We start from the raw sequence: 21,345 nt of genomic DNA, 5'->3' as shown, positions 1-21,345 counted from the left end.
AGAAAGAAGATGGATTACTGACAATTTCTCCTTGTTGTATATATCCTTTTATCACTATCATGCAAAAGAAAGGATATTTAACAGAGAGCTGATGTAACAAGCAAACCAGGGGCACTGGAACTACCAGTGCTGGGGGTCTGGAAGTAGTAATAGCAAACAAATACATGGTTTTCATCATATTCAGGGTTTACAGTTCTATTCAATGGTTTTTAGCACTCTGACTCTAAAAATTGTTCCATCACCCCTGAAGAAGCTCCCAATAATGGAGACAGATGTCTCACATTTTGGTTGAATCCAGCTGCCTGTTCCATTGTATCACAAACATAGGCAATATTCCACAGAGGTGAAGAGAGACACTCTCCCACAAAGTACTCTAGGGCAAAGTGCACTGATCTGATAGCCAAGAAGCCTTTCACAAGCCTTATTATTGAACAATAATTCTTACTCCTACACTAGAAGGCAGGCAAGCATTAATGCCTCCCTCAGCAATTTAAAAGTACGTTAACCGAGGGGCTGCACAAGGTAACATCCGGAAGGGATGAAAATAGAACCTAAGTTTATAATATGGTAGACCCACGTGTCAGCCACATTGCCTTTCAGAATAAACAAGCCAAATTAGAGTGCTTGCCTATCCAGCTGGTAACCTCTGCATTAGCCACTATCCAACACTCCTCTCCCACAGCCATGACTAGAACCCAGAATATATTTTTTTTAAAAGTTACCATAGGAATAATTACTCCAGCCATGATAGATTAGGCATTTTAGAACTCACTACTCAAAGAATTAAATTTAAGTGTAAGAGAAATAAAAATTATGAAATGCATAGACCAGTCAAAACACTTTGAAAGAATAAAATTACAGAGAATAGAGGTGCATTGCAGGAAGTACCAAAAAGTACCAACAACAACAATACAAGTACGTGTTGGGAGTTGAGTGTGAAAGAGACAGAGTGTGTGTGTGTGAGACATGCGCGCACACACAGAGTGTGTGTGTGAGTGAGTGTGTGAGAGAGGACAGACAGACAGACAGTGTGTGCGCTAGCTGCTGGGGAAAGCCATGAGCTGTCTCTTTAAGACACTTACTAAAAGCTCTCCTGCTCTGTCCTGAACCCTGTTGTCTCCCCTCCCCTGCGGAGATGGGGTACATGGGCAGAGAGAGAGAGCGCGCTGCTGGGGAAATCTCAGAAACAGTGCACTGTCTCTTTAAGAAAGGCACTCAAACACTCGCCATTCAGACCTCCGAAGCTCCGAGTCCTCCTGAGCCAGGCTGTCCCCTCTACCCTGCTCTGCAGAGATGGGGTAGAGGAGCAGGGGGATACCCTGACATCAGCTCCCTCCCTTGCCAGCCCCCACTACCCTCCCCACAGCCAGCAGGAGGTTCCTGGGAGCAGCTGCAGCACAGAGAAACATGGCGGGAAGGGCACCTGACCACATGCTGCCAGCTGTGCGCATGGGCACTTAAATTTCTCCTGCGTGGCCGCCCAAGCACACAGCTTACAAGGAACACAGATCCCGGCCTTCCCCCATCTCTCCAGGGCTGCTATCTGGAGTCTCCTTGGTCCCTCCCACTGCCTGGAGCCTCCTTCCTGCCCCTCTGCTATCCCAGCCCCCAAAGGGACATCGCATCGCTAACTGGATCATAGTTCAATAGCTTCACCTCCTGGCTCCAAGCTCAAAAGTACTCACACACACACCCTGCTTTGCTGCCCAGATCCCAGCCCATTCCTCTTCCCCCCTACCCCATCTCTGCTACTTGGCTCAATTGGGGGCATGGAGAAACGTTTGGGGGTGGAGAGTGAGCGGTAACAGCAGGTGGCTCAGGCCAGCTCTGTATGTCCCGTTTTCAGTTTAGGGAAATAAGTTCACTCTACTCTCCAGGTAGGGAACTGGCGGGCGATTGGGGAATTTAGGGGGCAATCGAGGGGTTAGGGAAGGACAGCTGGGTGTGGGTCTGGACCTTGATTATACCTTGACCAAATATGGACTTTGACAAAAAATAATTGACTACCCCTCGTCTAAGACCATCAGCAGGACAGCAGTCCCAAAGGCAGCATCTGCCTGAGATGCCTGCACTAAGGCACAGTGCTTTGAGTAAGTATGGCTGGAAGCACATGTGGCAGCTTTGCAGTTTTCTGCAACAGGTACATCTTTCAGTAGGGCCACAGAGGTAGACTGAGATCTTGTGGAATGGGATATACCTCTAAGACAATGCTCAACATCAGCAGCTTTGTAGCAGGAGAGAATACAACCCAAAATCCATTTGGAGAGTCTTTGGGTGGACACCAGAACCCCTTTACCTCTGTCTGCCGAAAGAAAGAGAATCTGGGAGACACCCTAAAATTCTGACCAACTCCCAGGCTAACCATCTCCTAACATCCAAGGTGTGAGGAGCAGCTTCCTACCTAGACAGATGGTTTAAGCTGTAGGACTGGCAGATGAAGTATCTAATTGATAGGAAAATCTGAGGTCAACTTTGGTAAAAATTGGGGATGTGGTCAGAGAGAGACCTTTATCTTTTAAAAAAAAAAAAAACCTGAGTAGGATCAGCCTTCAAAGCCCCTAGCTCAAAGATTCTTTAAGTGGAGATGACAGTCACCAAGAATGCCATTGTCAGGCATAACTGTAAAACCGAGCACCTGACCAACAGCTCAAAGAGAGGTGTCCTCAGAGAGTTGAGGCCAAATTCAAATCCCATGCTGGGGTGGGTTCCCTGACAGGCAGAAAAAGGTTAGATAATCCTTTGATGAACCTAGAAGTCGTAGGATGAGCTAATACCAAGAACCCTTCCACAGGGGAATGGAACATCATGACAGCTGTCAGGTGAACTTTAGTAGAGTTCAGAGAGGCCTGTGCTCTTCAAACTGAAAAGATACTCTAGAATCTCAAAGAGGGGAGATTCAACAAGAAACAGGTATTGCTGGGTACCCTAGTGGTAGAATCTCTTCCATTTTTGTAGGCAAGTCTTCCCACTTGAATCTTTTGAGCTATTCAACAGTACCTTCTGAATATCTCTACAGCAACAGCGCTGTACCTTGAGAGCCAACTAGGAACAAAGCCTTGAGTCACAGAATGCTGAGACTAGAGTGAAGAATGTTTCCAGACTCGAGTGAGAAGGTCAGGTGCTAATGGAAGACCGATGATAGGGTGAGATGAGAGACAAATTAGATATGGGAACCATACCTGTCTTGGCAAAGTTGGTGTAATTAAAATGACTTTGGCTTTGTCCTGCTTGATATTGTTTAAGACTCTGTGGATGAGAGGTGTCAGAGGATAGGTATACAACAGGAAGTGACAACCTAGATAACCTCTCAAACAAGCTTTATGCTTCTTGTTGGCGGCGGTGGCAAGAAGATTTATTTCTGAGAAGCCCCCGGTGAGAAATATCTGAGTATAGTTGTTGAGTTCCCTCTCATGATCCCGACAGAAGTGACTGCTCAGATCATGAAGAGATGAAACTTTATCTCCCTATTCTTCCTAGACCTACTCTTGAACATTGAGCCTATCTTGCATATAGATGGAATGTGAGTATTCTCTAAGCAGTGATACAGTGAGAGTGGCTGTCACTAACTGGGAAAGACTCCAATCAAGTGAGGCAATGTTTACACCCTCAGAATTTAAGCAGGTCCCAAGGAAAAAAATGTACCTTCAAAGGGAAGGAGATAGCCTGGGTGGTGATGAGGAGAAGAAAAGAAGAGATTAGGAGTTTCTGGGGGGGAAAACGAGACAACTAAAAAAAACCAAAACAAAACCTAGTTGCTAACCTAATTAACTAACTAAAACTAAGAAAGAGTAAGCTAGCTAAAGAACCAGGCAACACTAGACACTCTCTCTCAGGCTGAAGTGGTTGAGAAGGAACTGAGGGTGATTTGTCTGTCACAGTTCTATATGCCCTCGGTACAGGTATATAGCTAGGACGCATGTGCAGACCGAATGGGCACTGGTACCAAAAGTGTCCAATCAAAGGCATGTGGGGCACATTCCCACCTTAAGTGGAGTACCCATAGGTACTCAAAGAAGAATGGAGTTTTTCTTTTTTTGGAGTGGTCACTTTTTTTGTTCAGGCACTCTGTGTGAGGAACTGTGTGGGAAGAGAATTCACATAAGAGTGCTCCAAGAGGGAGTCCTAGAAAAGCTTTGTGCACTAAAAGTACTCCTCCAAGGGAGTATTAATTTAACAGCCAATAATTAAAAACTTCACTATTATTCAGGATCTGTGGTGAGAAAGTACATTCCAGAAAGTGGGAGTGCTTTTAGCTGCTGCCAGAGGCAGGCAAGTCTTGGATAAAAAGCAGAGCTTGTGGTAGGACAGTCTTCAGCTGCCTCTGTTTTCTGCACAGAGTCAGGCAACTCAGAAGTCAGGTTTAGACTGAGGCACCCTACACATGTCTAGGTGAAAGATGCAAAAAAGACTGAAGAGGAAATGGGTGGATTGGGCTATTTATACTAGTCATTTATTGCTTATTATTATTTCTATAGCACCACATAGTTATACCATGCTTTACAGTAGAAGGTCAGTGCCAGAAAGATAACAGGCCTTTGCCCTAAACGTCTTAAAGTCTCAAGGCACAAAATGAAAACACAAGGAAAAAGCAAAACGTACCCACAGGGGTGCGGGGAGCAGCCATTAGAGCTGGAATACGTGTGTTTTGAAAAGTTCCTTGAAGAGAGACAGAGGAAGCATGGTGTATTTCAAGGATACAGGATATATTTCAAAAGAAATAGAAAGGCTATTTCAGGTATATGGGATGATGCAGAAGGTACAGAGTAGGAACCAGTGAAGATGATAAATGAGGTCATGATGTATAACAAATTATGCTAACAATACTAAGATGCAGTCAGCCTGCCTTACTTAAGTACAGCAGGAATCTCAGGGCAATGGGTGATCCTACCATAACATGCTAGTAAGTTACACATAGACACACACAACTGTGTAAGTGAAGGATGAAGTAGCATCAATCTCCCAGTGTCATTATTTTTCTCAATTTAAGTGTCAGACACCTAGTAAAATTAATAATAATTTTGTATGTACAATTTAAAAAATTGGTATTTAAAAAATTATAAGTGTTTTCATGCACATTACATAGTAACTCTAATGGTGTCAACTTTTCTGGGAATACTACAAATACTCCTAGGAAACAGAATACTGTGAAATAGAACTGAGAATCAGAACAAACAATGTCCTATTACAAAACATTCAGTTTCTACAAAGCAGAGTTCTTCAAGCAGCATAAAAAGTTATCTACAGTCTGTAACACTGTGCATGGAAGATGGCTGTCCTTGTATCATTTTCCAGGGATTAAAGATGCCTGAGTGAGTGGATCTAAAATGATCAATTTCATTTAAAAAACCTAAAACATTTATTAAATTATTATACTTGTGAAGAAACGTCTTTTGCTATTTCAGCTTTCAGAACACAGTGCTGAACAGATAGCTGTTGCTTTCGTTCCAAGATCAGTTATTCGCTTCTAAGAAAACAGATCTATAGAATGCCTTTAATGATAGTTCTCCTTCATAATAAGAGTGATGGCTTCATCTTCAAATTTTCAAACACAGAAAAATTATTCTAGTCTCAATTATTCTGGACTGACTTGATACTTACTCTTTGATATCACGAAGCTGATCAACATCCTGAGGTTTTGTGAAATCTGGATCGTGCGCCAGTAAATGAATCATATATGGTACCACATATTCAGGCAACAGAGATAACAGCTTTTCTGGAATAATAAACATATAAGCAACTTAAATATACATGCAGAAAGAATAAGAATCTCAGAATTTCAGTTCATTTGTTTTTATATGAATATGCAATGCTAAGTTTTGATACATCCACATATTAGCTTGCAAGTTTTAATGCATCAAGAATACTGTAAAGCTGTTTCATCTTATTACAAAAAGAAAAACCAAACAAGTCAGAACTTGACAGTTTTATTTGTGTAGAAGAAAAAAACTGATTTGAACAGATATCTTAACTAAAAAGGTAACAACTTGTATTCAAAAATATAATTATTGGTAGAGTACAGAAAAATACTTTATAAAGAGGATAAGGGAACTGCTAGATAAAATAAGTTAATTACATTTGTTGCACTAGCTCCATAAGAACCAGAAAAAAAATCACTATGAAAACATACTTTTGTGCAAAATGCTAGACAAGATCATTTACTTAATTTTTTAAAAGCTTCTCATAAAGTTTAGTCTTCAAAGTTTATACTTTGAATACATTTTAACACAGTACTCACCATTAGCCATAGGGTTCTGCTTAATATACTCTCTTCGTATACTGATATTTTTGAGCAAACACTGTCTGGCATGTGCTCTTCTCTCTTTCACAGGGTCTTTGGCACACAAGGCAAAGATTGCCATGTATTCCAATGGGAGCAGTAACTTCACAAGTGCCTTGTGCAACTTCTGAGCAAATATCTGTCTCACTTGATAACACTCATCCTGTAGTAGCAAAAACACAAAACAGTGCAACTACAAAAATCTTAGTCCCTTAAACATAACAGAAAAATCTAAAACTGGGTAGTTAGGGGACATACTTTAAAAAGATGACTAGACAGAATGTGATATTTGAAGTGTTCAGAACTTTCTTTTTTTTTAAAGCTGCACTGCAGAAAGGGAAACATCAAATCTTAGCATCAACAAGAGCTCTGTGGTGAGGATGCGATATAGTCTTGTTAACCATCATTTCATAATTCAAGAGCAGTTACTTACATTAATGACAAGTGCACAGAGCTGGAACTGCTCTGGGGTAATTATTTCATGGTAACAAGGTTCCTGTGCAAGCTTCATTATGGCACTACCAGCAGCCAGTCGGAGACGAGACATATCTGATTTACTATAAAAACATAAAAGAAAAATCATTATACTCAAATTTTTATGTATATTTGTTTTCCTTCTTTTACAAAACCACTCAATTAAAAAATTGTGAATAAGAACCTCTGTAAACCAGCTGTCAGCAATATGGTTTTAGGCTCTTAATCTAAACTAACCTCGTTAGGAAGAAATCATATGAAGATGACTCTTTTCTCCTTAAAATATTATTTCAGCTTGATAAGAAGTTCAAAGAATCAATTAGTTTAAGTTTCTTTGATTTTCATGGCATCATCTGCTATACTGACTCCAAAAGGCTGACACTGCAGGTTTCATTTTTATATTATTTTTTCCACTGTGTAATATCTAGTATTTCAAGCTTATTGGTGGTATTTTCCAGGGTTTGTTTTTTAGTTACTTGTTTGCTGTAACTTGCCAGAAGATTATATGCTCGTAAGTAAAATACTCCTCTTTTCATCCTAGAACAATATTAGTCGATTATAGAGTTTAACAGTTCTTGCTCACACCTGCTGACAACTTTCACTTCCTTCAATTTTTTCTTCCCTTGAATAAGAAGAGGGAGCTCTCAACAGAAAGTGGAGACTTGGACTACCATAAAAGGGAAGGAGTTCCCAACAAAATTATCTGGTCATTGGCAGACTGATTGATGGGCTCAGTAAAAAACAAAGAGGTTAGTCTGGACTGGTGGCTCTGAATCCCAGAACCAAATGATCAGATAAAGGTTTTCTATAACATACAACTTTTTCTCATCCAACATTAAATTCTACATTAAAAAGTTATAAATGTCTAGGCATACAATGTTCCAAATGCTCAAATTGTAAGTCTTTGGTTTCCACTTCAGTTCTGTAAAAGACTTGGGACTGCAATGATCCAGGGCAAACCTATCACTCTATAAGCTCCTGACAATAACTTAGGTCTGATCTTTAAAAAAAAAAAAAAAAAAAAAAAAAAAATCATGAAGGTGGATTCCAATCTACTGAAGTCAATGGGGGTCTGTCAATGTGGATCTCCTGGCAAGATGGGGCCTTCTGTAACAGAAACCTCTAGCAACAGTAAAAAGTACACATATGGCTATCCTCAAGGCTGGAGGAAAGATAACACATTTGTAGTTTGTTACTTAGATTTCCAAACTTATGAATTTAAATGGTTTTATCCCATCTAGACTTTTATATAGGGCATGTAATCATGGTATCAGAGAGCCCCTCAAAATTACCATGTACATAGAAATGTATATTTAGGCTTTGAAGTTAACTGAGGGGGTGGAACTAGCATTTTGTTGCTGTTGTCTGTCTGAATATATCTTTCTGCAAGGCTGGCTTAACGGAGAAGTAACCATCATAATTAAGATAGAACCCATGCATTGACACCATTTCCTATCTCTGCTAATGACTAGCTGAGTAAACAAGGCACCAGACAAAACATCTATAAAACGGGAATCCTATCTCACAAGTATGTTGTCAGGATTAATTAATATTTGCAAAGGTCTCTGAGATCCTTTGAAGAAAGGCTTTATAGAAGTGCAGAGTATTCTTTAATCAATGTTTCTTCACAATCAAAAGGGCTAATTTTTTTTTAAAAAAATGAGAGCTTAGTTACTACAAAAAAACAAAATTACAAAAAATATTCTGGAAGAGTGGAATCTGTAATATTTTTGTTCCAGTGATTTCCTTCCCTTTCCTCCGTTTCTCCATGTATGGTCTATTTGATTGGAGGTATGAAGTGATCCCATCCTTGGGAGCTCCAACAGAAGCTGCCAGGGTCTTAAACATATTAAAGCTGATCAATCAATCCTAATAATGGAAAGATGTTCCCAGAGGTCTTTTACTCCTTTTCTAATAAGCATCAAGATGTCTACAGGGTTCCAATTAGATTGCTATTAAATTTAGACTGGGGGTAACAAAACACATACTTTTTATATATATGCCATTCAGCAACTATAATTATACTCCCTAACCAGCTGTTTTACATTGCCCCATTATCCTGTTCTCTGCACGCCTTGTAAAATCCTACCAAAAATCCTTCCTCAACTATTGAAAAAACCCTAAATTCATAATATTCATTGAAATTCTACAACAAAATAGATGGAAGAGTCTGAAAAATAAAAGAACATAATTTGACCTGATTCTCTTCTGTTCTGTTAAGTCTCCTTCACTGACCAACATAGCTGATAATAACCGGAGTGTTGAATTTGCAGATTTAGACTGGTTGTTTTTCATACCCAAGAGCCAGCGTACCAAAAGTTTAATTGCTTGCACCTATTAAAGATGAACACATGAAAACAAATTGATAATTTTAATAGCAACTAAGGTAAATAAAACACCAAAATCTACTGTAATCAAACTATAATCTCTATAGGCTACTGCTCAATAAAATGCAGACTTTAAAAAGGAAAAGAATGAAGTAGTAAACTTTTTATTCATCTGGAAAAGTGGATGTAGTTCCTTGCTTGAAAAAGGGTTTTAGAAGCAGGTATTTAAGCAAAGAATGGATAAACGCATGGCATATTGGGATGGGGATGCAGCATGGATGAAAAAATGAGCTGAGAGAAGAATACAGAGGGAGAAGACAGACAAGGGGATTGGGACAAAGCAAAGAGACTTTGAAGTGGAATAGTAAGAAAGGAGAGATGTTCTGTAGACATTGGGAGAAATTTCCAAAGCCTTAGAGGTGAAGATGAAAAAGTTGAACTTGATACAGAAGTTGAGTGGAAATAAATGAAGAGGTGCAAAATGGTTTCTGGATGATTCTACTGAACATTTGATAATAGCAGCAAAAAAGACAATCCTATCAAAGAGTAAAAGAAATCAGAGGAATATAGATTATATTTTACTGCATGAAAATGGAAAATATCATAGACACAGAGGTGGGGTTAGATGTAGGGACTTCCTATACCTCATAAAAAAGTCTACCAATAAAAAAAGTTGCTATCCATTAACCAGACATTCACCTCTGAAATGGTCATAATTAAAACTACGATTCTGTCAGAGAGGTCATGGATTCCATGACCTTCCGGGACTTCTTCCACAATGGCAGGGCTCGAGCAGCTGTCAGGCCTGGGGCCGCCGGAGCAGTGGTCAGTCCCAGGGTTGAAGCAGCAGCCTGGGTTGGAGCAGCAGCAGTCAGCCCCTGCCACAGGAGCAGCTGCCAGAGGTCAGCTCCAGGCAGCGCTCCCCAACTGTTAGTCTCTCTCCCCCTCCCAGGTACTTTTAGTAAAAGTCGACTCTTCATGGGCTTCCGTGCATTTTTTTATTACCCACAACATATCCCTGACTTCTATTAAAAATACCCGTGACAGAATCTTAACCTTAATCATAATTAGGTTCACACTAAATATCCTGTAAAGATGGGTGAAAGGAGTTCATATCACACTGTTGTTATTTCAGCTTGGTCTGCCTATAGATTCAGTAATATGACAGTGCATCAGTTTACAGGATACCTTTATAACCAGAAGAACTAGTAATTTGAATCTCTGAATAAAACAAAGTAAAGCTTAACATTCAGAATACTGAATACCCAGAAGATAGGACAGAACACCTAACTGCACAATTTCCACTGACATTGCAACAGTGTGTATTTCTATGGCCACATAAGCTACAATACTATAAGCAGTTACAAAGTTTTAGTTTTAAGAAGTGTTGTTCTAGCCATGTCGGTCCCAGGATATTAGAGTGACAAGGTGGGTGAGGAAATCTCTTTTTATTGGACCAACGTCTGTTGGTGAGAGAGAAAAGCTTTCAATCTACACAAAGCTCTTCTTCTGGTTTGTGAAAGGTACTCAGAGTGTCATAGCTAAATACAAGATAAAACAGATAGTTTAGCCTAAATAGCTAGCACATATTCCAAGGCAGCAGTTCTCAACCAGGGGTACATGAGCCAGTTTCAGGGGGCCACAGGGCTCCACAGCTGAAGCTTGGCCCCGGTGCCCCCACTGGACTGAAAGTGGGAGTGGAGCAGCGGGGAGCCCCAAACCCCAGCGCAGGGCCGGCTCTAGGATTTTTGCTGCCCCAAGCAGAAACAATTTTGGCCGCCCCCCACCCCCTGTTTTTTTCTTACCCCACCCCCGGCCCCGCCTCAGCTCCGCCCCTTCCCCAAATCCCCAGCCCTGCCTCCTCCCCCCAGGCTCTCAAGCCTAGGAGGGAGGGAGGGAGGAAGGGAGGGAGGGTGAGCAGCGGCGCGCGAATCAGCTATTTCGCGTGCCAGCAGCGGAGGTGAGCTAGGGCGGCCGGGGCACATTTTTAGGGGCGGCATTCTGGCGCCGGCCATGCCGCCCCTAAAAATGTGCCGCCCCAAGCACCAGCTTGTTTTGCTGGTGCCTAGAGCCGGCCCTGCCCCAGCGTTCCCCCTAGGGCTAAAGCCCTGAGTCCCAGCTGAAGCCACAGCCTCAGTGCTCCCTGCTGGTTGAAGCCCAAATACCCAAGCCCCAGAGCAACCTGAGGGGCTGAAGCCTGGAGCCCCAAGTCCCAGCGCTCCCTGCAGGGCTGAAGCCAGCACCCCAAGTCCTGGCACCCCCGCAGGGCTGAAACTAGCAGAGCCGTAGAGAGCCCAGAACCCCAGCGCTCCCCCCAGGACTAATGCCATGAGTCCCGGCACCCCCTGTGAGGCTGAAACCGGAACTGTGGGGCCGAAGCCCAGAGCACCGGTACTCCCTGCGGGCTTGAAACCAGGAGCAGAGCCACGGGGAACCCCAAGCCCCAGCACTCCCCCCAGGGCTAAAGCTTTGAGCCCCAGTGCACCCTGCAGGGCTGAAGCCTGGTGTACCAAGACCCACCTCCCCGCCCCCGTAGCTGAAGCTGGATCACCAAGCTCCCCCTCACCCCCAGCGGCTGAAGCCCCAAGCCCCACCTGGTGGCTAAAGTTCAGAGCCCCAAGGCCCCCCCTCTTTATGCCCTATGACTACAGAGGTGTTAATGGGCCACTTCACTTTGAATGGTCCCTTATAACAGGGGTAGTCTATTTTTTTGTCAACGTCCAAATTTCTTGGTCAACGTATAATCAAGGCCGAGCTCACCCCCCAGCTTCCCTCCCCTAACTCCCCAATTGTCTCCCCAAGCTCCCGCCCACCCTGCTCAGAGTTAGGTGACCTTATTTCCTTAAACTGAAACCAGGATGCACGGGGCTGGCCGGAGCCACCTGGCATTGCCATTTGCCCCCTCCAAGTGTTTCTCTTTGTCCCCATTTGAGCCAACTAGTAGAGATGGGACGGGGGAAGAGGAATGGGTATGGGCTGGGATCTGGGCAGCAAAGTAGGGTGTGAGTGTGTGTGAGTACTTATGAGCTCAGAGCCAGAAGGTGAAGCTGTTGGACTATGATCCAGCTAGCGGTGCAATGCCCCTTTGGGGGCTGAGATAGCAGAGGGGCAGGAAGGAGGCTCCGGGTAGCGGGAGGGACCAAAGAGACTCCAAATAACAGCCCTGGTGAGATGGGGGGAGGCTGGGATGTGGCAGAAGTGGGTGATTGGAGGCGGACTGGGTAGGGAAAGAGGCCAGTTAGAGCAGGGAAGTGGGTGGATGAAGGGGCTGGAGAAGCCTCTGGGGACCGCTAGGAGGGAGGGAGGCTCCAGGGACTGCGAGGAAGTAGCATTCCCCCTGGCAGCAGCACTCTCCACATGTCCCTGTAGCGTGGGGTGGGGAGGGAGGAAGCAGCAGGGCGGCTGTCTAAACTCTTCCTCCTCCTCCCAACATGAGGCTGTTTCGCCTTCCCTGCTGCTGGAGAGCACTGCTGCCAGGGGCAGGTGCTGCCTCCTCGCTTCTGGGCATACCCTCCAGAGGCATCAGGAGAAATTGGGGGGAAAAGGACGTGACCACGCATCGCCTCTGCCCCTGCGGTCCAATTTGGCAGTCCGGATTTGGACCACGGTCTGCCTATTGACTATCCCTGCCTTAGAATATGTGCTAACTACTTATGCTAAACTATCTGTTTGACCTTGTATTTAGTTGTGACAAATCATAATACCTTTCCCAGACCTCAAGAAGAGCTCTGTGGAGCTTGAAAGCTTGTCTCTCGCTAACCAACAGAAGTTGGTCCAATAAAAGCTATGACCTCCCCCACCTTATCTCTCTCAAATTTTAGTTTAGCAGAAATTAAGCTATTTAATACGTTTTTAGGCTATTCTAAAAGACAACTGTAACCAAAATTAATTGGTAATATTTCTTTTAACATTCTCTATTGGTAGTGTATAGAGATGTCAGTGATATGCTATCAAGTAACTAAACTCTTATTTCAAATATTGTGCACATCTTAATACGAAAAAAATATTCACCTTTGCTAGAACTTCTGGGGAAACCTCTTCATCTGGGGACCACAATTTCCCATTTTTCTCACCTGTTGACTACAGATATTTATACAAGTTTAAAGATGGATTCACAAACAAAAACATGTAAAAAATTAAAACAAAGATTATAACGATTAGATTAACTACCATATGTATCATCTTTTACATATGATATCAACATATTAGACATTTAGGGTATGACTATACTGCAAAGAAAAACCCATAGCACCAAGTGTCAGAGCCCAGGTCCATTGACTCGGGCTCATGGGGCTTGAACTGCAGGGCTAAAACATTCCTGCTCAGGCTGGAGCCCAGGCTCCAAGACCCTCCCACCTTGCTGGGTTTCGGAGTCCAGGCTCCAGACTGAGTGGGAAAGTCTACATTACTATTTTTAGACCCACAGCCTGAACCCCATGACTCCGAGACTTGGAGCGGCAGGGTTTTTTTGGCAGTGTAGACATATCCTTAGCCCTGGTCTACACTATGAGTTTAGGTCAAATTTAGCAGTGTTAGATCGATTTAACGCTGCACCCGTCCACATGACGAAGCCATTTTTGTCGACTTAAAGGGCTATTAAAATCGATTTCTGTACTCCTTCCCGATGAGGGGATTAGTGCTGAAATCGACCCTGCTGGGTCAAATTTGGGGTAGTGTGGACGCAATTCGACAGTATTGGCCTCTGGGAGCTATCCCAGAGTGCTCCATTGTGACCGCTCTGGACAGCACTCTCAACTTAGATGCACTGGCCTGGTAGACAGGAAAAGCCCCGCAAACTTTTGAATTTCATTTCCTGTTTGGCCAGCGTAGCGAGCTGATCAGCACAGGTGACCACGGAGTCCCAGAATCACAAAAGAGCTCCAGCATGGACCGAATGGGAGGTACTGCATCTGATCGCTATATGGGGAGACGAATCCGTGCTATCCGAACTCCGTTCCAAAAGACGAAATGCCGGAATATTTAAAAAAATCTCCAAGGGCATGAAGGACAGAGGTTATAACAGGGACCCGCAGCAGTGCCGCGTGAAGCCTACCAAAGAACCAGAGAGGCAAAGGGCCGCTCCGGGTCAGAGCCCCAGACATGCCGCTTCTATGATGAGCTACATGCCATTCTAGAGGGTGCCCCTACAACTGCCCCACCCCGGTTACCTTGGCAGTTATCCCTCCATTTGTGTGACGAATTAATAAAGAATGCATGAATTTGAAACAACAATGACTTTATTGCCTCTGCAAGCGGAGATCAAAGGGGGGAGGAGAGGGCAGTTGGCTTACAGGGAAGTAGAGTGAACCAAGGGGGCGGGTTTTCATCAAGGAGAAACAAACAGAACTTTCACACCGTTGCCTGGCCAGTCATGAAACTGGTTTTCAAAGTTTCTCTGATGCACAGCGCGCCCTGCTGTGCTTTTCTAACCGCCCTGGTGCCTGGCTGTGCGTAATCAGCGGCCAGGCGATTTGCCTCAACCTCCCACCCCACCATAAACATCTCCCCCTTACTTTCACAGATATTGTGGAGCACACAGCAAGCAGTAATAACGATGGGAATATTGGTTTCGCTGAGGTCTAACCGAGTCAGTAAACTGCGCCAGCGAGCTTTTAAACGTCCAAAGGCCCATTCTATCACCATTATTCACTTGCTCAGCCTATAGTTGAACTGCTCCTTACTTCTGTCCAGGCTTCATGAGCCATGGGAGCAAGGGGTAGGTGCAACCGTGTGGTGCTGCCGATTGGAAGAGCAGACTGAGGCAGAAGCCTTCCAGCTGGCATGATATTCCAGGCAGGACTGAATCTCCATTAGACGAAACTTAAAGAAGAGAATGACCTGGAGTCATTCCCATTTTTGTCCAGGCACCTCCAACCGACCTCACCAAGGCCGGCCAGGAGCACCCATGTCTGCCCTGGCTCCCCCGACCAACCTAACCGAGGTTGGCCAGGAGCACCCATGGTACGACAACAACGGCTAGCAGTCGTATTGCACCGTGTGCCGTCCGCAAGGCAAGGGGATGCTGCTGTGTAGCACTGCAGTACCGCGTCTGCCAGCAGCACCCAGGAGACATACGGTGACAGTGAACTGAGCGGGCTCCATGCTTGCTGTGGTATGTCGTCTGCACGGGTAACCCAGGAAAAAAGGCGAGAAACGATTTTTTGCCGTTGCTTTCACGGAGGGAGGGGGGCCTGACGACATGTACCCAGAACCACCCGCAACAATGTTTTTGCCCCATCAGGCATTGGGAGCTCAACCCAGAATTCCAATGGGCAGCGGAGACTGCGGGAACTGTGGGATAGTTACCACAGTGCAACGCTCCGAAAGTCGATGCTAGCCTCGGTACTGTGGATGCACACCGCCGACTTAAGGCACTTAGTGGGGACACACACAATCGACCGTATCAAATCGATTTCTAAAAAATCGACTTCTATTAAATCGACCTAATTTCGTAGTGTAGACATACCCATAGTGAACATTAAGGGTTCATTGACCTAAACACAAAAACTTAACAGCTGTATAGCTTACAGAGACTCAATCATAAGAAAAACAGAAAAGTAAGAACTTAAAAAATAAATCTTACCCTATCATTCATGAGGAGATCTTTCACGATGAAATTTGCAACCACAGATTTCATTGGAGAAGCAAACTGGTCTGGAGCTAACATAGAAATGTGGCCCAAAGAGACTAATGGAGTTATAAGTTGCTCTGGAACATCAGCATTCAAACTTCTACTAAGAGGCTGGGGGAAGAAAAATTTCCATTCAAAATGAATTATAAATTGTTGAGTGTGAATGCCTGAACAGCTTAATGAACTAACTTATTTCATTACTGGACTGCTGATTAACTGCACTCGCCTCCCAAATGACATCATTTCATGAAACCAAGACAACTTTTTGTCTATGAAACATTTCCCGCTGTAATTTACAGGATAGTGAAAATAGCTATATTAATTACAGAATTATAGTGTGTGAAATTATATTAGTGATAAAAGATTAGCCTTTTTAATTTTTTTTTTACTAACTAGGGATCTGAGGGCTTGTATACACAGGGACACTCAGGAAAATTAATCTGAATTAACTCTGAACTGAAAGTGCAGTAGTTAAACCACTGTAAACCCATGTGGACACTCTCTTTCAGAATTAAAATGTCCTTATTTCAATTTATCTTTGATGAGTTAGGCTAAACCAAATTAAGCACATTTCAATTCTGAATGAGAGTGTCCACATGGGTTTAATGCAGCTTAAATAGTCATTAGTTAATTCAGGTTAACTTTCCTGAGTGTCCCTGTATAGACAAGACCTGATTCTGCATTTCTTGCAACCCAATGGAAGTTTTGTGCGTTACTAGGAATGTCAGATCAGCAATAGAATTTTTCATAGCATCCCAAGTGAAATGGCTCAGTATCATTCTTTTAGGCCCAAATATTGGTACCCGAAGTTGTGTCTAATTAAGTAGCTTCATTTTCTAGAGGACCTAAGATTTCAAAGTAGTAAATAGGAGCTCAGCACTCCTGTAAATTAATCCAGTTGTTTAGATGTTACAGTTCATATAGCATGCTGGACTACACAAGACACAAAATGGTTCCATTCTATTCTAACCTATTCAGTAGAACTACTACTCAGACTTTGAACATATTAGCTATTTTTAGGATGGGTGGCCTTGTGCAGTGGCTAAAGACAAAAAAAAAAAAAAAAAATCAGATAACTCAGCTACATGGAAATTTAATATTTTAAAATAAATCCAGTTACATTGTGAACAGAAGTAACTAGCCTGACCACAATTAGGTGGAGAGCTTTAGGAGGCAAAGCTAGAAAACATCTGTGAACAGAGCCTTCTATCAAAGCATAAGTGACGTGCATTTCCCTTTCATCATAATAGTTGCCAGAATACTGAGAAGGGATATTTTCTCTGTGTATGCTAGAAGTGTTACTCAGTGTCCAGACAGTGTCACTGGGGGTAGGGGAAGAGCATGTATTTGCACTCTCTCCTAAGTTTTACTAGAAACAGCTTAAGCACAGAGTTCCAGCACTAAGGGTTCAATTCAGTCTTCCAGCTCCTGAATTATGCATGGATTCTACGGTAATCAAGATGAAGTTAGTTTTCTTAATTGCAACTTTAAAAGTGAAAAGATGCAAATTATTTTAACAAAATTCAATAAAAACATTATACCAAATTTGGCAAACATACCTCAAAGATCTGTGCAAGTTGCACTTCTTTATTTGAGAATATGGCATGTATACAGTGGACAGCCTGTTTTGCTTGGTGAGGAGTACCTCTCTTTGCTTTCTGATGCAAAATAGGAATTAATGTCCTGCAAAAATTAAACACAATATTTCAAAATAAAATATTTATAATGAACAAAAAATTAATTCCAGTAATATTTGCTGGCTGAACTCTTCACCAATGCAGGTCCCTGATCACAGAATTAAAATCTTCAGCATCAAGCTCTCTTTTGAAAGCTGTTCAGGAAGGATAATGAGACAAATGCATGTAAACAACTAACCCTCATCTAGAAATTGAATCATATGTTAAAAAAGGAAAGTGTATTGTAAAGCACAATATACTTCACCAGTAAATAGATTATTTGCCATTCACTTTTCACTAATAAAGTCCATACATTCTCTACAGAAGCAGAGGTAGCAAGAACAGATTGAAGCAGTGTTCACAGAATTGGAACAATGAAGTCTCAGGTTTGTTTTTTTTCCTTAAAGTAGGAAAACTGGAAGAATGCTAAAGTATGTTAACAATGTGAGCAGAGTATTCCAAGCTGGTGTCTGTCTGAATGACTCCCTCTTAACTAGCTAAGTCTTCCATGGTAGGTTTAATTAAGTGAATAAGGAAACAAGATAGTGCAGGATTCAAATTAATTGTGAGCTCGCCAATATAAATAAGGATTACACCAGATTTCCAAGAAGGCGGTATCAGATGGCCGTACTCTCTTGTGATAGTACTGAAATTATCAGTGGTCTTAGAAAAATCATGTTATTTAAATATTGATATAGCGCCATAACTTCATATTGTGCTTTACAGAAAATAGAGACCCTATCTCTGCCATAAAAAATTTACAATAGAAATCATATAATCTTTGGAAACAATAGTGAATAGATGAAAAAAGGGACAGACTAGTATTGCAACAAATGAAGTTCTGAAATACATGTTGATTAGAGGTTGATTGTGTACAGCTAGATAAAAGTAGTGGGCTCTGAGTAAAGATTTTAAAGCTGAGACTGAGGACAACATGCACTGTCAAAGGGAGGTCATTCCACATAAAGAGCAGCATGAAACCAGGGCACAAAAATGAGTGGGAGAAGGAAACAAAGAGAACATCAAGGTGAGAAGAGTGGGCAGAACATAAAGCACAATACAAGGAGTAGGGTTGAATCCAGAAAATATCATGCAGTGCCTTGAAAGTGACTCTTGCCATTGTGACCCCAACCCAAACTTCACAAGCAGGACCTCTAGGAGAAACCCTAGGGACCCCGCCTAGCCGAGACTCTGGGGTCAGGGAGCATGCTATTTGCTGATGAGGTGGATTGAAAATGTGTGCGTATTGTGTGTGTCTGGTATGTGGCAAGGGTGACAGTGCTGTGGAGGTGGGTAAAGAGTCCTTTGCTTTTTTCTGTAGCCATATGAGAAATAGGATTCTACCCTCTCTGATGAGAGTGAGGGACTTGGCAGGGGGTAAGTTAGCTCCACCTTATGTGTGAGTCCAGAGATACAGTTAAGTTGGAACTGACCCTTGCGTATCAATCACTCCATTGTACAATGAAGTCCTTTTGGGATCTGCTGAGGTTCCTCACTATGGTGGCACTGGAGTGGTCAAGGCCAATAGTGCTTGGTAACTTTAACATCCACATAGACAATGAGTCATCTGAAAAACCCAGGATTTCATGGTCACCAAGGAGCTATCCCAGATGGTTCTGGGCACAAATCATAGTTAGGCACATACTTAGTTTGGTGTTTGGGATTGCAGTGGAGGTGGAGATTCTTGATGTTATCCCCATGTCACAGACTGATCTTTGGCTCGTTTGATTTCGAGTTGGGGCTCACCTCCCTTGTCTGAACTAGGGACCTGTTTTGATAGTCTTCTCTCAGAAACTAGAGCAGGGGTTCTCAAACTGGGGGTCGGGACCCCTCAGGTGTCGCGAGATTATTACATGGGGGGGGGGGGGGGTGTGTCACGAGCTGTCAGCCTCCACCCGAAACCGCGCTTTGCATCCAGCATTTATAATGGTGTTAAATATATAAAAAAGTGTTTTAATTTATATGGGGGGGGGGGGTGGAGAGTCGCACTCAGAGGCTTGCTATGTAAAAGGGGTCACCAGTACAAAAGTTTGAGAACTACTGAACTAGAGGGACCTGAGGAGTTCCAAAAGGGTCTGAGGGAGAACTCCTTTCCTCAGACAGACTATTGATGGACTGGTGAATTATTGTAATACTCTGGTCCTCAATCATCAATGAAGTGCCCTCTGGGACTCTTTTCCACAGTTTCTGCCTCACAGGTCACCTTGATTTATAGAGGGCCTGCAACAACCAAAGCAAAAGAGAAGATGGCCAGAATGGGGGTGGTGCAAATCTAGACTCAAATCTGACAGATTGCAACAAAGATTTTTATAACTCCCATCTTGTGGTTGCGAGAGAGGCAAAGAAATGGTTCTTTGCTTCCACCATCATATCTGAAAAATCTTATTTAGTTTGCTTGGTTAATCTGAGGAATTTTTTGCTCAGTTGATGAATCAAGTATCTCCAGTTGAGGGAATTTCTTCATGTCGGATAAAATTGCTCAAATTCAAGTCATAGCTATCTGCCTCAATGGGAGCACAGCATGTTCTGGAGGTGTCAAACCCTAAGGTCAGGTCTATACTAGGAGCACTTTGTCAGTATAGCTATACTGGTATACGATACTGGCAAAGCATGCCTAGTGTGGATGCAGTTTATGCTGGCAAACCTGCTGGCATACCTTATTTCAGGCCCCCTGCTTTCCCCACTGCAGAATTTGGCGGCTAGATTGCGAGACAGTGTTTCCTTCCACAAGCACACGAAACCTATGCCTTATGATCTGCACTGGCTGCCTACTGATTTCCAGATTGATTTTAGGTGTTGGTTTTGATTTACAGAGCCCTACATGGCTTGAAAACTGCTGAAGAAATTGCCTCTCTTTCCCCTCATGTCTCGGGCAGTTATAGTTAGCAGAAGCACCTGAGATGGAACCCACGACTGACAGACAGCAGGTGTTCTTTGTTGAAGAAATGGTTTTACCCACGAAAGCTTATGTCCAAATAAATTTGTTAATCTTTAAGGTGCCACTAGACTCCTCCTTGTTTTTGTTAGAATATCCCATATCTTTGGAAGTGGTTTCCAACTTGGTCCATAATAACCAGAGTTTTTAACCTTCAGGGGTCATCTTTTCTCCATTTCTCAAAAAAATGGGAGAGGCTGCGTGAAGGAAAGCATTGGGTAGAAATAATGCTGGGGGATTAAATTAAATCTTTATGATATCTTTGTTGTTGCTGGTATTTTAAAATGGGAGGTAGACTAGATCCTGATTTTTAAGTGTATATTTTAAGGAGTTTTTTTAATAATGTATTTATATTAAACCTACAACAAATACATAAAAATAAAGTGAGGACAAGGAGTTTAAATGTGAAAAGAGACAGGGAACCAGTGACGGGATCAAGGTGGTGGGGTAAAAGGCATACAAGTTCACAGCAACAGGAAAGGAAGATTATTTTAGTAGCAACATGGTGAATACGCTAAAGGAGGGGACAGACTTTTAAGTGTTAAAGGCACTACCAGTATGTGAAGAAATACACTCACGATCTTATCTGCGGCAGGTCTGTTTCTATTTTGTGGCCTGTGTTTCTGAAAATCTGAATAGCTGCCTCAGCTACCTTATCATCTTCCATCCTGAGGCACTGCAGGAGAGACTCATATGTCTCTGCAGAGTGGAACGAGGTAGGATGTGTGAAAGACAAAACCTGTAGATACATAGCAAAACCAAAAAATGTTTTTGCACATGCATAATGGATTACCAACAAACAAAATGATTTCCACTTATGTTTCTTTATGAGAAATAACAGTAGCATGTTTATGCCATTTCATATAAGGTGCTTCTTGTAACACATCTTAAGATGCATCTTAAAATACATTAACATTTTGTTTTTCAGGGCTCCCCATCCATTACTTTTTTTTAAAAATTGGATTTTTAAATATTTGAACATATTTATTCAAGACATTATTATAGTACTTAGAACTTGTTTTATA

At 42.6% G+C, this 21,345-nt stretch overlaps 1 protein-coding gene across 3 annotated transcripts in view; it reads right to left on the bottom strand.

Moving 5' to 3' along the window:
- Positions 1-21,345, bottom strand: part of PDS5A (PDS5 cohesin associated factor A) — a 170,852-nt gene that overhangs the window by 14,717 nt on the left and 134,790 nt on the right. For all 3 annotated transcript variants that reach the window (XM_065405775.1, XM_065405774.1, XM_065405776.1), the window contains 8 exons: positions 20,899-21,059; positions 17,269-17,392; positions 15,662-15,820; positions 13,090-13,158; positions 8,949-9,085; positions 6,711-6,834; positions 6,236-6,440; positions 5,599-5,713 (listed from right to left, as the gene is read on the bottom strand). In XM_065405775.1, the coding sequence (XP_065261847.1) occupies positions 5,599-5,713; positions 6,236-6,440; positions 6,711-6,834; positions 8,949-9,085; positions 13,090-13,158; positions 15,662-15,820; positions 17,269-17,392; positions 20,899-21,059 (1,094 nt within the window). The remainder of the gene's footprint in view (positions 1-5,598; positions 5,714-6,235; positions 6,441-6,710; positions 6,835-8,948; positions 9,086-13,089; positions 13,159-15,661; positions 15,821-17,268; positions 17,393-20,898; positions 21,060-21,345) is intronic.

The sequence above is a fragment of the Emys orbicularis genome, chromosome 5 (assembly GCF_028017835.1).
Source record: "Emys orbicularis isolate rEmyOrb1 chromosome 5, rEmyOrb1.hap1, whole genome shotgun sequence".
Taxonomy (NCBI): domain Eukaryota; kingdom Metazoa; phylum Chordata; order Testudines; family Emydidae; genus Emys; species Emys orbicularis.
This window is presented reverse-complemented; position numbering and strand designations above follow the sequence as displayed.